The sequence below is a fragment of the Oryzias latipes genome, chromosome 15 (assembly GCF_053564925.1).
Source record: "Oryzias latipes strain Hd-rR chromosome 15, Olatipes_Hd-rR_3.1".
Taxonomy (NCBI): Eukaryota; Metazoa; Chordata; class Actinopteri; order Beloniformes; family Adrianichthyidae; genus Oryzias; species Oryzias latipes.
The window spans coordinates 8,583,434-8,599,140 of NC_136251.1; the positions used below are offsets into that span (position 1 = coordinate 8,583,434).

Genomic DNA, 15,707 nt, shown 5'->3' on the forward strand with positions numbered 1-15,707 from the left:
ATCGCATTACAATTATCAAATGCCTTCCTCTCTCTCTGTGGCGTTCTCTCTCTGTGGGTGGGGATGGTTGTCAGCTGATTAGATAATGCAAATACATTATTTATAACACTTTGGTCGTTCTCCCTGCTTTTTGGAATCGCCTAGCAACCAGGGAAATATATTCTATTGAGCAAGACCTCTGATAACCATGAATAGAGAGAAGGAAGAAGGCAGTGTAAGAGAAAAATTAAAGGGGGGGTGAAACAGGGAGACAGTTGGGAGTTGGCTGGTGCCTCTGTTGCTAAGTATGGCTCAGCTGAACTCATTTATTTTTTTTTCTTTGACGCCTCTGTCTTGTTCTTTTCTCCATCTCCCTGTTTTTAGACATTGTTCCCAGTTTAGCTCTTTTTCACTCGCTACCCTTCCTCCTTCCTCCCTTCCTTCCTTCTCTCTTTTCTTCCTAACTTCCTTCCTTCCTTCCCTCCTTGACTCAGATATATCAGCGTCTTTTTCTTCTCTCCGTGCGGGTCCGCATGTGCCTCATTCTCCTCTGTTCTGTTGTGCGTTTGCTGGAGTGATGTAATCTGTTGAAAGACGAGGAAATACCTGAAGCTGCTGCTTGTTGTATTGATGCAGGCACGGCTCTTGATATCAAATACTCTTTTAGGCACAAAAGCGCTCAGCTCAAAAGCATAATGAGCCGAGAATTGTCCGTTTCAAGAAAATGCCGCAATATTTGTAGATTAGATAAGAACCTTGGGGAGTTTGTAAAAGCATCAAAATCTAGCTGCAAAAAGCAAAGGGCTGCATGTGAGGCGGTACAGACAAGGACAGCTTTGCTGACTTGAGGCATGGATGACGGCATGTCTCAGAACATTTGTTGGTTTGTTGGCATTCAACACAAAGCATTGATTTTTTTTTACAGAACAGACCCTTTTTTTGTTATTGGCCCCACTAATGAGATAACTTTGTCACACGAGGCTGTTGCAAAAAATGAAAACTTAGAAATAAGTCAAACTTTTTTACCCACTTGGCAGATTTTCTTTAATTAAAAAAAACAGGTCTGCCAATGGGGTAAGAACACTTGTCTTCCCAAGAATTGTTATTTTGAGATAAAAATTCTAGTCACAAAGATGTTTTCTCAAACTAAGATTATTTTGTTATTCAAAATCTGTCTTGATGAGTTTATTTTTTTTTTGCAAAGACGGAAACTAAGACAACCTTTCTTGAAACAAGAATCTTTTTGATTTCTTAAAGGCCCGTACACACCGGGACGAATATTCGCCAGGCGTTATTCGCCAGCGTTTTTCGCCACGTTTTTTGTGTTCACACCCAGGCGATTTTCGCTGACGATGAGTGGAGTGAACATGCAATTTCATTCCCTGACATTAGATGGCGCTTAATGTAAAACAGAAATACTCCTGTACACAAGGTGGCGCTGCGCAACTTTACGCTTCTTAAAGTCGCTTTTCACTCAGAAGAAGAGAGCAAGTATTTACACCCTTGTCAGAATCAAACAAAGAAAACATGAATATTTCAAGCACCAGTAGCTCCAACTGGTGCTTGGTTCGGGGATGTTTTAGAATGTCCGTCATTATTGCTTCGCGGCTGTGTAGACGCTACTTGGCGTCTATCTTCTTCGCTGGTATGTGTGCTCAGCAAGGCAGTTTTGTGTTTGAGCGCCCCCAAGTTGTGTTTTACTGTAACTTCAGAAGCTCCAGACACGTGAGCAAAAGCGCCGTTCTCATTGGTCGAGTAGATTTCGACGCGACGCGTCGAAAAAAAAAAACGAACCCGAGGCGTTTTTTTTTTTTGACGCTTTAACGCCTGGCGTTTTTTCGCGTCGGTGTGCACACTCTCATTGGGGCCCTTTGTTTAGTCACGAGGCGTTAAACGTCGGCGAAAATCGCCGGCGAAATTCGTCCCGGTGTGAACAGGCCTTAAGATTCGTTTTTTGGGGTGCAAACATTGGTCTGGGGCAGGGGTGGGCAACTCCATGCCTCGAGGGACGGTGTGTTTGCATGATTTCCAGATATCTTAGCCCTGGTTCAAGTTTTTCGAGCCAATTAGAACATGCCAGAGCAGGGTACGTTGGTTAACATACAGGAACGTGGCCCTCGAGGCCTGGAGTTGCCCATCCCGGGTCTGGCAGATAAAATGGTCATGCAAACCATCAATAACATCAAGAAGAATCCAACCCAGCAAAGAATAGGAATGATTTAGGATGTTTTTTTAATGGTGTTTTCCTGCACAATCAAACATGCCTGGCAGTTTTCCAAACATGCTGAGGAAGGCGCTTCTATAGCTGGCGATGTGACTTTCTAGTAATCCAAACTGTCATGCACCCCAAAGAAGTTTTAATTTTAAATTAAAGAAAAAAAGGATGGACTTCATGAGACTTTACCATCACTGAAACTGCTGTAGATGTTAACGTGTTAAAAATGTTTTCAGAAAAAGACAATGAGTCCTTTTATTTCTACAGCAAACTGGACCAATTTACACGAGTCTGTATTAAGCTATGTTCACACCTTTGGTAAATGGCGTATACTAATATAGCACCTTTCTTCCTACAAGGACAAAGCGCTTTACAGTCACAGACCCATTCACCCAGTCACTCACACATTCAGACACTGGTGGCGGCTCCGCTGCCAAACACAGGTGCCCGCCTACCACCAGAGACAAGGTGGGGTTCAGTGTCTTGCCCAAGGACACTTCGACTCATGAGCGTGCCAGGCAGGAATTGAACCTGCAATCTTACGATCATGGGCCGACCGCCCTAACGCTGCACCACGGCCACCCCTTTGGCAATGCATACTCAAGTGGCCACTGGCTGTGAAGTCTATGTCAGCATGAGCGCATGTTGAAAGCTTAATCAAGTCAAACTTTGAACAGTCAGGGAAGTGGAAGTGACATATGGATGGCGTCCCTTTTAATTCTCAGAAGTGCCAACCGTTGGAAAATTGATCATAGGGGAGAAATCCCTAATTTTGGTTTGTGCCGTTCTTGAATGCGCGCCACATACCCGGTGTGAACTCAGCATTAGACTGTTAAAATCTCCTAGTGGTTATTTGTTGAACCAGTCTGGCTACAATTACTTTACAAAACTATCTGTTCAGTCTGCAGAGTTTCAAGTTTTACTTCACATTTAATTAAAAATATTGAAAATGTTAGCATCTGATTTAGAAAATTCAAGAACACTCTTAGCAAAAAGTAATCTATTTAAGTGTACTACAATTATATTTAGTCTATACTGAAAGTGGGCCGGGTACTTGAAATTTACTTATACTATCTATAGATTGTAAATTTAAAGTGTTCTGATTCTTAACGCCAATCAAAGCTAATTAACTGCTAGCTGTAGTTTTTTTATTTTTCAAGACACAGCGAGGCTTTTGCTCAAATCTACCCAATAAAGCTGTTAAACATTCTGAAAAGCTTTAATTAGGGTCAGTACAAGCTGGAACAGCACAATGAGGAACAACAAGGAAGCTAGCATGACAAAGGGAAAATTAGCCAACCTTTGCTCAGCTCACTTTGATTGAACAGCTCATGGGATCAAAGGTTCAGGTGGTTCAGCGGCAGGGCGTCAGGCTATTGGGTTACACATGTCAGGGCTGTTCTCTGCAGGCCCTCAGCAGATTGGTGACCTTACAAGCCTTATGGCTTTAAAATCTATAACGCTCATGGATGTGGAGCATGTCATACTCCACCCTGTCATTTCCAATATCCTTTTCTACCTTGTTCCTAAACCAATTTAACCCTTGTGCTATCTTAGATGACCCCACCCTTGCATTGATGTGTTCTCCCTACCATGACAAAGGTGGATAAAGGTGGAAAGATTTCATGTACGGTAATCCATGGACACCAGTGAAGATCACAAATCATTGAAGAAAAAAGGTTCAGCGCACTGTTTAGTGGGTCTAGATGACCCAACTCCCGATGTTAAAGTGCCTAGGATTGCACAAGGGTTAATTACTTTCTAAGTTTTTTTTTTCGTACAGTCGCAGCTTCTCGGCTCAACAGGCAGCATAGCTGACATGTCCGGTCTAAATTTAGTCTTCAGCTGTCTCTCCCTACTGTCTCTAAGACTTTTTGTGCTTTTTTGCTGAGAAATGATTTGATCATTTTAGCTCAAACAGAGCCTCAGTCATTAAGCTCACTCACTGCTCGTGTGCATTAAGCACATGCATGAGCTGAACAGCACTTCATCATTGATATGCAAACGACTACATAATGAGAATTTTTATTTATTTCCATTAAATAAGCTGGGATTTCCATATCTCTTTGATGGCTTTGTGCATCTATTTAAGTTGTGTGTTGTTGTTTTTTTGTGAAAATGTGAATAATAAAAGATAAAGCCAAACAAATAAAAATGTGCTTGTGGTAATCAATTCCATAATCAAATCGGTTGATGGTAGGGAAGATGATGTTTCCTCCTTCCTGTATTTGGCAGGAAATAACTCTGACTCACATCCACTCGCTCAGCTTGGCTTTGCTCAAATGGCACAACTAGAGACAAACCTGTGCTGCAAAGCCAAGAGGGATGTGTGACGGTAAAACCAGAGACAGGTGGCAAAGATAATTATGCAACAGAGACTGGACCTATGTCCCCCCCATTGGCTGGAATATTGAATTGGTTGGGCTGCTTCTTGTTGGGCTTCTCTGTCATCTGGGAGCAGTGGGGAAGAGCTTGCTGGTGACTGGCACCTTTTTGGAGGCAGAGGTTTTGGGCATGGCAAATGGCTTCTGTCTCTGAGAAGGAGGGACTAAGGGCAGGGACGTTCAGAGTATGTCTAGTTTAGTAGCAATAGCTATTGATTCAATAAAGCTCATTGTGTCTATCAATTATACTTTGTTAAACGTACCAACATGTTTCGGTGGAATACCGCCTTCGTCAGGGAATTCCACTGAAACATGTCGGTAGGTTTAACAAAAACAAACCAGTAATACTCAGCAATAGCTATTGTTCATGTGTTATGACTGATTCTGTTTTTTGTACAATTATTGGTGTGAAACCCGTTGAGACAACTGTCTTGTGATGCTGTGCTATATAAATAAAACTGTAGATGTTAACGTGTTAAAAATGTTTTCAGGAAAAGACAATGAGTCCTTTTATTTCTACACCAAACTGGACCAATTTACACGAGTCTGTATTAAGCTACGTTCACACCTTTGGCAATGCATACTCAAGTGGCCACTGGCTGTAAAGTCAATGTCAACATGAGCGCATGTTGAAAGCTTAATCAAGTCAAACTTTGAACAGTCAGGGAAGTGGAAGTGACGTATGGATGGCGTCCCTTTTAATTCCCAGAAGTGCCAACCGTTGGAAAATGGATCAAGACAACTGTCTTGTGATGCTGTGCTATATAAATAAAACTGAACTGAACTGACTTGAATTGTCTCATTGTTTCAATGGGGTCATGCTTTTTTGGTCACTCGTCTCCTAACCAAAGGGGCTTTTGTGTCAGCCTGCTCCCCTCTCAATGTGTTTGAGCACTTTGATCTTTTGGGTTTCCTGTTCCATTGCCCACGAGACTCTAGAGAGCATCTTGAGATGATGGAAACTCTGGCTCAGTGCTGACTAGGGATGCAACGATTCACTTTCACCATGATCCGGTTCAAGCCTTGATACTTGGGTCACAGATTTGTTCCGTTCAATATATAATTTATGTACAGTATTCCCTCGCCCTATTGTGGTTCATCTTTCACGGTCTCTTTGTTTTGCTATTTTTTCATTGTAACTTTGCATGCATGTGTCCTGCATCTTGATTGGCCGGAGACCTCGTCAATCAATCTCCTCCATGCCGTGTCACCTACCTACCTCTCCAAATCTTTGATCATGATCATGATCAGATCTTTGTTGTCTATAATACTAGACTTGTTTTTCTATGAAAGTTTGAACTTTGAGAGTTTAAACAAGATGGGAAATTGTGAAAATGTTGATGTTTTGTCTGAGAAAAGTGTATAAAATGTGTAATGGGAGGTTTCACAGCCTCAAAACATCTGTAATCTTACTTTGCGGATATATTTCTGGAACGCATCCCCTGTGATAATTACAGGAACATTGCTTTACAAAACAAAAAACTGGAAATACTGAAAACCCCTTTTTTTAAATTAGCAAATAAGAAAGAAACAATGAAGAATTTTAGTTGGCTTACAATAAGCGTAGAGTAATGCAATAAAAGGAGATTAAATATAGTAAATTGAGTGCAACACATGGGTTTGACACTTTCAAAGTAAACAAATGCAAACGTGTGAAGTAGGTATGCAACGATTCACTTTCCCACAACTCGGTTCAATGGTTTAATATACGGTTTGGTTTTAAGCCAAGAATTGTGGCATCTCAGTGCTGACTACTGTGGACTTGAGGAATGTGCTGTAGGGCTACATGGGTTTGGTTTCATTCTTCCCATAAGGACTGTCTGACTAATGGGTTTTTTTGCTGAAACATTTTGCACTTTTGTTTTGGTTGGGCTTGATGTAATGCTGCTCTTCTCAGTGCTCCAAACCACCTGAAAATGGGATGCAGTTATAAAATTTGTTTAATGATAGTATCACATGAAACCAGACCTGACCACAAAGTAAAATCATGAAAACGCAGCTGCTTAACCCTTTTACAATGGAGCTTTAGTGTTTACATTCTTGTGACTACTGTAACTCTTCAACCGTTTACATAATTAACAACAATTGACTGTTCAAATCACAAAGTCTCTTCGCCTCCTCGCTGTTCCAAGTGTTCTCACAAGTTATTTCAGCATTATCTTGGCTCACACCTCTCCAAACATGTGTTGTTTGTATTCAAAATATCCCTCTCTTTAGTCCACTTCCACTCTTTGGTTCATCTGTGTTCACACAGTAATGAACCATCTGCCCAAATATGAAACAAACTGGCCAATTAGGCCAAAGCAGCTTTATTTAAATAGCACCTTTAATACACAGAAGCAATTCAAAGTCTTCTTCACAAACCATCCTGCCTTGAAACTCCCTCAGATTTGCCTTAAAGGGATTAATGGCCTTAGGGAAAGGACAAACGAGTCTCATCATAAGAGCTGTGTTTAGCTACATTTTTTTGAACAAGTTAACCTGACATAAACCACTACAGCTTGAAGGAACTGCAACATAATGTTCATAGAAAATACATTTTCTTAAACAACAGACTGTCTCTTCTGTTTCCGATTTAAGAGAAACAGCTGTTACTAGCATGTGTTGACCTGTATTATTTACCTTCTAGCATTTCACTTGTTGTCTAATCATCTTCGTGCAGGAACACACTCATAAATTTGTCCGTGTCTTTAGTCCTTTCTGTTTTCCTGTGAGTCTCATAATTTGTGACCGATTGATTGTACTTTCCCTGGTGTGGGCGGACAAACAATATGGTTTGAACATGAGTTGCTTGTAGGAACAATGTATGAAAGCATAGTGAACAAAGAATGTGATCAAACCACAGTAAAAATGTAACTGCATCCAGTCACACATACAGTATCTGTTTACTCAAACATAACCACTTAGTTACACTCTGGAGTATTTCCTCTACAGGTATCTCTCGTTTTTAACAACTTTTGTTCTGATGTTTTCTGTTTCTGCTGCAGCAATTGAGTGAATAATGAATGTCTGTTTGCATGTGTGTATGTGTGTGTGTGTGTGTGTGTGTGTGTTCTAAATAAAAAACCAGAGCCCCTGGACAGCTGTATGTCATTTCCAGCCCAATTAATATGGAACTTGTGAGCAGAGACCACATAACACGGTTTGCCTGTCTGACCTGAGGCCAGCTCAGGGTGCGTGTACGGGATGACATGATATCCAGCGCATGTCTTCTGTCATCTTCAGCGTGCATGTGACTCTGCAGTTAGCAGTTTGTGTGCAGCTGCAGATCTGTCACTTTATGCTGTTGGTCATTTGCGTGTCTTTGATCAGATGGAGGCGGGACATTTACCCAAACACTCCAGAGCTTTCACATCATGATGCAGCACACTGAAAGGAGAAATTGCCCTTTTTTGGATGGTATTTTTGGTGTTTTTAACATGTTATTTATTGATTTTTCTGATGATGGAGGAAAAATATGAAGAAGAATCATCTTAAAATTGTATTTCTACGTTTTTCTGTAACCCTTGTGCTATCCTAGGCACTTTACCATTGGGAGTGGGGTCATCTAGACCCACTAGACAGTGCTCTGAACCTTTTTTCTTCAATGATTTGTGATCTTCACTGGTGTCCATGGATTACATGAAATCCTCTCCAACTTTATCCACCTTTGTCATGCTAGGGATAACACGTCAATATAAGGATCGGGTCATGTGGACCCCATAGGATAGCACTATTCAAATGTTTAAGAATCAGGAGCATTTGGATTCTGTTCAGGTCAGAGGTCAACAAGAAAAAGGACACTGAATAAAAATGATCCAATGGAGAATTCAAGAAGAAGGACACAGTTGACCAAAAATGACACAAAGACACATCTAGCATTGAATTATCCCCAAAACTTTTGGACAATCATTCTGATAAAACCAAAGTTGGAGATTCCTAAACTAGTAAAACCAAAACGGCTACAGTCATGCAAGGTAGTGGTAAGGTGATGGCCTGGATGGTCAGAACGTTAACTGCTTTCTGTAATTAGGTAGTTCAAGAATTCAGCTCCATCAAAATCTCAAAAGCAATTAGCACTCTAGCCACACATGGAGAAGGCCCTGGTTCAAATCCCAGATGAGTTCTTTCTGTGCGCATGTTTTCATGTGTGGGTTTTCTCTGGGGATTTCAGCTTCCTCCCACTGTCCAAAAACACGCTGGATAGGTTGATTGGTGGCTTTAAATTGTCCCTAGGTGTGTTTGGACCTCCAACAGACTAGTGACCTGTTCAGGGTGTACCCCACCTCTGCCCAACAGTAGCTGGGATAGGCACCCTGTGGCCCCGGATTCAACAGGTTCAGAGGATGGATGGAGATAAGCTTCTGTAACAGCTCAGGCTATTTGGTGATCCCCCCTCATCCAACCTTAGGTAATGAGTATCAAGCATGGAGGTGATTTTTGGGATGTCCCAACTGTGGATTCGAACCCACTGAGCCTTTCAGTCTCAGATTGGATGCTTTACTGCTCAACCACTGTGCTGATGCAAGTGAGTCATGGCCTGTATTATTATTTTAAACTTTAATTCATGCCAAACCATTCAATATGTCAGAATGAAGATGAAGATTTTGCACACCTGTAAAAGACTGGTTTACAAGCATCACAAACATTTGAATGTAGTTGTTGTGTCAGGGTCGGGTGGTGGACACAAACGCAGGACGCCAGCGGATACGTATAACTCGAATTTAATCGACTATTCTCGTGAGAGTACAAACAAACAAAACGATCCTGTGACCATGACTGGGTTGACAAAGAATATATACAGTGACTAAAGTGGAAACAGGTGAAAACAATCAATGAGGTAAAGACAACGAGTGTAACTAGTGACCAGAACCGGAAGTGTCACACTAAAACAGGAAGTGAATCAAAAAAAATATCGGCCGCCCTGGCCCCTCCTGGTACCTAACATGTTGATGCTGCAATGGGCGGCAAAATCCCTGATGATCTAAAAGCATCTACTTTGTGTGAGTTTTGTACATTTAACAGCATTTTTATTCAATAAGTGAAATCTTGTTTTTTTCCATTATTGTGTTTTCTTTGTGTTGAAATAATATTTGTTTGTTGATCTGCATTAATTAGATGTGACAAACATGCAAAAGAGTCACAAAACAGGCAAAAACATCTTTTCATTTATTTCAAAAAGGTAGAATATGGTTCACATTTCTAACACCAGCCTTTAAAAAGATTGTTGATTTTAAAATCTGTGCTCATCGTTTCTGTGAAGAGAGCAACACATGCCAAGTTCACGATCAGAAGTCATTAAAACATGGGAACCAAGACGTGACTTATTCCAACACGATCTAACAAGTCAGGACTTGTTGAACTTTTGCTTTTTAGTCGCATACAGTCTGCCTGTTTGTTCCCAGTCCAACCCCTGGGGTCATGAAGGAGAACAAGCAATCATAGATGGCACTAACACTCACATGCCACTGCAGGTAAAAACCCAGATAGATCAGAGGCTTCAGAAATGACACCACTGCACAAACACAAATGAGTACAGCATAGAGGAATGTATCCCCATTGGAGCAGGTAGTTGGAGGGCCTACATCAATCTAAGGTATTATTTAAAACACCACCAGCCTTTTGGTTTCTTTTTGACATACATTTCTGACAATAAATGTCACATGACTGCAAAGGGTTTGCGCTTATCTGAAGGCGTCTTTACGACAACGGGAAATGGGAGAAGAGGAGTGTTTTGGTTTTAAAGTGAGTAGATCTCCTGAGACATCACAGCTGAAACGCTCTCTATGACAGGCACCAACAAAAGACAGCTGGTATCTCTGTGCAAGTACAGTGTGATCAAGCAGGGAGTTTGTAGAGTCTTTGGGTAACTTTCCCTTTTCTGGTTTGCTCTGTAGATTTTATTTACTACACGTAAAAAGGACTTGATGAGCTAGCTTTCACTTTTCCATTGCTGTGCCCAAAGGGTCGTCTGCTGGTGAAAACAGGACGCGCCCACCTGGCTGAGAAGGTGCTGCGGGACGCAGTTCAGTTCCACAGCACGTCCCACGAGGCGTGGAGCGGCCTGGGCGAGGCTCTGCAAGCTCTGGGCTCCAGCCAGGCTCCAGACTGCTTCCTGACGGCCCTGGAGCTGGAGGCCTCCTGCCCCATCCGGCCCTTCACCATCATCCCCAGAGAGCTCTGAGGGGGCTGGGAAAAGACCAGATTCTGACTTTTGACTAAGACACAACCTTTTGGTTAGACACTGATTCCTGACAGTTATTTAAATACGGATTTCTCATATTTACTTACAATAATATTTTGAGTATTATTTTCATTACACATTGGAAACGGGCTTGTCTTTAAAAAACAGGATGTTTTCTCTTTTGGATCATTGGATTTAGGGATGTAAAACAAAGAGGGAACCCTCTTGGTTTTAATTGTTAATGGCACATCACCCATTTAAAAACTATGACCAACACTTTCGTTTTATTCAATGTGTTTTTGTATGTTGAACAGATGACAGAAACGTTATCAAATGTGTGGTGAATGAAGAACGAAACTTCAAATACAACATTAATTTAAGTCATAACTTAGACCTAAAAATCTCTGGAAAAAATATTAGAACTTTTCAATTAAAATCAAAGAATTTTATTGATTTCAAGTGGAAATTAAAATAATGCTGAAAACCTCACAAATAAATGGAAATTATTCCAGGAAAGTCGTTTTTTTACCCCAAAAAATAAAAATGAAAAGGTTGACAGTAAAGCTGACTTTTTGTTTGGCTTAAAAAGAATTAAGTGGAAAATTGATGATAAATAATCTGTAAAAAGAAATTGAAACTGTTGAGATGTCCACAATGTGGTTCATGATGACCAACTTCTGACTTAATCTCTTTTAGCGCACAAAGACTCATCTTCTTTGAGTTTACTAAAATGGTCTTGGATTTTACTTTTAAATTTCTGAACTTTATCTACAAAATTTTTAAACAAATTTCCAGGCTTTGAAGTGTTTTTTTTTTTACTTTAGAGGGTTTTCAGAGGGTTCTCTAAACGTTGACCAAATCACTGACTGTATATGAGAACTGGACCGAGTGAGTGTGACATCACCAAAATAAATCATTCACCTCCATCTCCAACCAATTGAAATCAAATCAGTTGCTGTTTTTTGCGATACGCCGCCAAGTCAGTAAGCAGTGATTGGTCCACGTCGGACTGAGCCAAGGTTTCTATGGCAACCATTCAAACCAGTCAGGAGTGAGTGCAGAGTCTGGACTCTGGAGAGTCTGTCAATCAATCGTTTCACGTCAAGCATTTGACGTGAAACCACTACTTTCATTGAGGCGTCAGTTTCTAACTTGAATAATTTCTACAGAATAAAAAATATCCATTAAAAAATTAGGAATATCAAAACATGTTTAGAAAAAAAGTATCAGAGCAAGAAGGTTTATTCTGACCGATAGAATGACTGAGTAACAGCTGTTTATTTCTCTATGCATGTCTATGGGATTTTGACATGCAGGTACTTCCTGTGTAGATTGCCGAGGGGGAGGGGTCACTCAGTCCAGTTCTTATACACAGTCAGTGGATCAGATTCAGATGAAACTGCTGCATCTTGGGTATTTTTTTGTGTTAGTGTGTTTAAAGAACCAAAAGGATGTTGTATCACTCTGTAACATGGAGGTTGTTGATTTTGTCTGTAAATTAAGCTCATCAAGTGAAATTCATTTTATCTCATTCCAGGCGTTATTTGTTAGAACTTTATACCCAAAGAGAAGCGTGCTTTTCATGGTTATGTATGAATGTGGGACGAGTTGAGATGGGATTTGGGTGTCAGGACGCCGGTCTTTCATCCTTACTGTTTGTCTGAGAAGAAAAAACTATTTATTTGTTTCATAAAAGTCATGTCTCTAAACATACATTTCTGCTCATTTATGTCTCATTCAGTAACTTGCACAATCCCATTAAAACAGCAGCTTTGGCACAGTTTGGCCTTAATTTTACTCTTGACTTCTGTAAACAAATGACTTAGCTGTCGGGATTTTTCTATTTGATGGTTTTTCTTGTCGTTAGTGTTTTTAATAACGTCAAGCGGTTGATCACTGCTCCCACCCCACTGTGCTTCACACGCCGCTCTCGTCAGGCTAATGTGAGCTGTCACAGGAACATGGCTTGCTGTGGCAGGAAACGCCAAACTCTGGCTTTAATGTGTACCATGTGATGAAGGATGAGAGGCCTTTGATGTTTCTCATGTTGCCTCCTCCATGTTGAATCAGCTGTTTTCTGGATCTTTGTATTAAAACAGTAAGTTTTGGAAAGATGAAGATGAATGATCATTTTAGGACAGTGTGAAGCAAGCATCACCATAAATGGAGTCTACTTCCTGTTTCGTGCAGTATTGTTGTAGGCGTGTCCAAATGCAGGTAAGACGGTAAACCCTGACTCTTCAAACATTTTTGCTTTGTTTTAAATAATCCTTTTCGCCTTTTTCCATTATCTTTGTCCTCTCAGCACAAATTTGACTCATCTGTTCACTAAGCTCTCTGCCTGCTTAAACCAACAATGGCCGCCGCGTGCCATGTCTCACCTGCCCTGCTGCTTGTGACTAATAGACGTCACTTACGAGTGCCTCGCCGCATCAGTGTGAGCGACGGGATTGGCCTACTGGCTTATGTAATACTGACAGCACCGTTTCTGCCTCCAGACTCCCTCCTCCTCCTCCTCTTCCTCATCCAGCCTTTCTGATGCGATGTGATGTGGCTCGGTTGCCTAGCAGCCAGCCCCTTGTTTAAGTAACTGGGGATGCAGAGAGATATGTAGTCTGCTGAACAACATAGGCGCAGCTCGCACACAGCACAGGCAGATAATACCCCCACTGTGGGGCTTTGCAGACTTGACAGTGTCTGTTTGATGTCTGCTGTTGCCATGTGAGGTATGAGCCGGCTGTAATCAATGTCTCGAGCTGCTGCAGATTGATTTGTGGTTATGGGAAGAGCCCCTGCCTTCGCTCCCAGCAGAATCCTTTCTGAACTGTTGGGCATCCAAACCCACCCACTCCTTTCCTTTAAAGCTCCACAGTCACCCGTGGAGCCGTCACTCCAGGAGCGAAAAGCCTTCATTCATCAATACTTTGACTTCTGGCGCAGGAATGATCGATCACTGTCATCTCAAAATCTATTTTTACTTTTTCCCCAACTCTCCCCTGTTTCAGCCTCTCCTCATTAGCACCGTGTGAGACACCTACGCGGGGGCTTCGGGAAAATGAATGGATCGGTCCCGGAGGGTAGGAGTGAGAAGTAACAGCACTCTCACACAAGTGTGCAGAATGAGGGCCGCATGGGCACTCTGGGTGGTGGAAAAAGTGCAAACATACATGCAGGCACCATGGCCTTAGTGGATCTGGTAAAGGGAGGAAAAGCAAAAGCGACGAGCTGCTTTTCAGCATGAAAATGGTCAAATGAGGCTCTGTTGATGGTTCACACAGGCTCACAAAGACACTGCAAACATGGAGGGGGGCTACTTGGAAAGATGCTTCAGGTGGATAGGAGGCTAAGAGCACCTTTGCGGTGACAGCCTGGGGGTGGCATGGAGGGCACCGGCTGGGCGGAGATGATGGAGTTGCCCCAGAAAGAAACTCTAAACCATATTCGTGATGTCCTAATGGGGCTGTGGAGTCGTGCGTAGGACAGGGTGAGCCAGAGGTTAGGAAGATCAAATGTGGCTCCAAAGTTTAATTAGTAAATGAACTGAGAAGAAATTGTACAGAAAGGAGTTCATAGCAAATGTTTGAGTGTTTTTAGGGGAATGCATTTTTTGAATTTAGCTAAAAAAAGGGAAATTCCCAACAATGTCTTTAGGATCCAACAGTTTCCTTAATATTAATATTAATTTACTCTTAAGCGCACAAAGATTCATCTTCTTTGAGTTTAGTAAAATGGTCTTGGATTTTACTTTTTAAAGGATTTTACTTTACTCTTTGTCTAGAAAATTCCACAGATATTTTCATGTTTGTTCAGTTTGAGATGCTGTTGGATTCTTATGATCTGAGGTTTGTGAACACAGTAAAAGAATCTGAGACTTGGTAATAGTCAGACACATTGGGACTTTAAAAAATAAAAGTAATTTGAGACCTAAATAAAAGAGCTCTTTCAGAATAATGGGGGTACATATCCTCTGCCATCACCCGTTGAATTCTGAATGGAAAAAGATGAAGCATATTGACTGGAATGAGTTTTGACACAATCACCAATGATTCAAGGTGAGAGTTGAGTTTTGTTGAGTCCACTCATCTCACAATCAATAAAGAAACTTGGAAAAAGTTATGCTTTATTTTTTTATATTTTTAACTATTTGGGTTTATGAATCTTCAGACAGACAGAGAGTATATTTGTGTAAACCCCTTTTGTATTTGAGGCTAAGTTTTATTTGTGAAAATTATATTTGTATGCATTCCTTGTTGGACTGGACGGAAAAAATAAGCAAAAGAGGAGAGAAAGAAACAGAGTGGGATGTCAGAGGTGGGGGATTGGGGGATAAAGTAGGGGGTAGTTGATAAGTTAAAACATAAAAGTGTTGTAAGAAAAATAAGTTAAATTACATAACTTAGTTCACACAGCAACAAAAATGAATAAATACATGAAAAATAAATAAAATAAAATATAAATAAAATAAAAATTAATTGTTGAATGAAAAAGTTATGCTTAAAATTCCCTTCTCCGATAGTTATTGCGAGTACTGTACCCCAAAAAACATGGATAAATCATTCACATCAGGCTGTAAATAGCTTTATTTGTACTACATGAACTTTTTATCATTGGAGTCATTGTGGATAAACATTTGGTTCTTCCAGGTTTGCAGGAAATACTCATAAAAATGTGACAAATCTCAAACTTGGCAAAGGTAAAACACCATTAGGAGGACAAAAAGAGTTAAGTGACCACCACGGTCAAATGCAGTTTGGCAGCTGTGGTGAATAAAAAGTCACAGCGGGTGAGACCCATTGACCCTGGATGAGAACTGGACTGAGTGACCCCTCCCCCTGGTATTCCAAACAGGAAGTAACTTATGGCTCCATCAATCAAACTCCTGTAAACCTCTATAGAAAAATAAACAGCTATTACATTTGTTAGAATTACCATTATTGATCTGTTACTGTTTTTAACATAATTTTGA

The 15,707-nt window shown here is 40.9% G+C and overlaps 1 protein-coding gene across 1 annotated transcript in view; it reads left to right on the forward strand.

Annotated features, from left to right (window-relative positions):
- Positions 1-12,521, forward strand: part of ttc7a (tetratricopeptide repeat domain 7A) — a 77,105-nt gene extending 64,584 nt beyond the window's left edge. Inside the window, exon 21 of the mRNA XM_023963404.2 lies at positions 10,523-12,521. Coding sequence (XP_023819172.1) covers positions 10,523-10,741 — 219 coding nt within the window. The 3' untranslated portion in view covers positions 10,742-12,521. The remainder of the gene's footprint in view (positions 1-10,522) is intronic.
- The last annotated feature ends 3,186 nt before the right edge of the window (positions 12,522-15,707 follow it).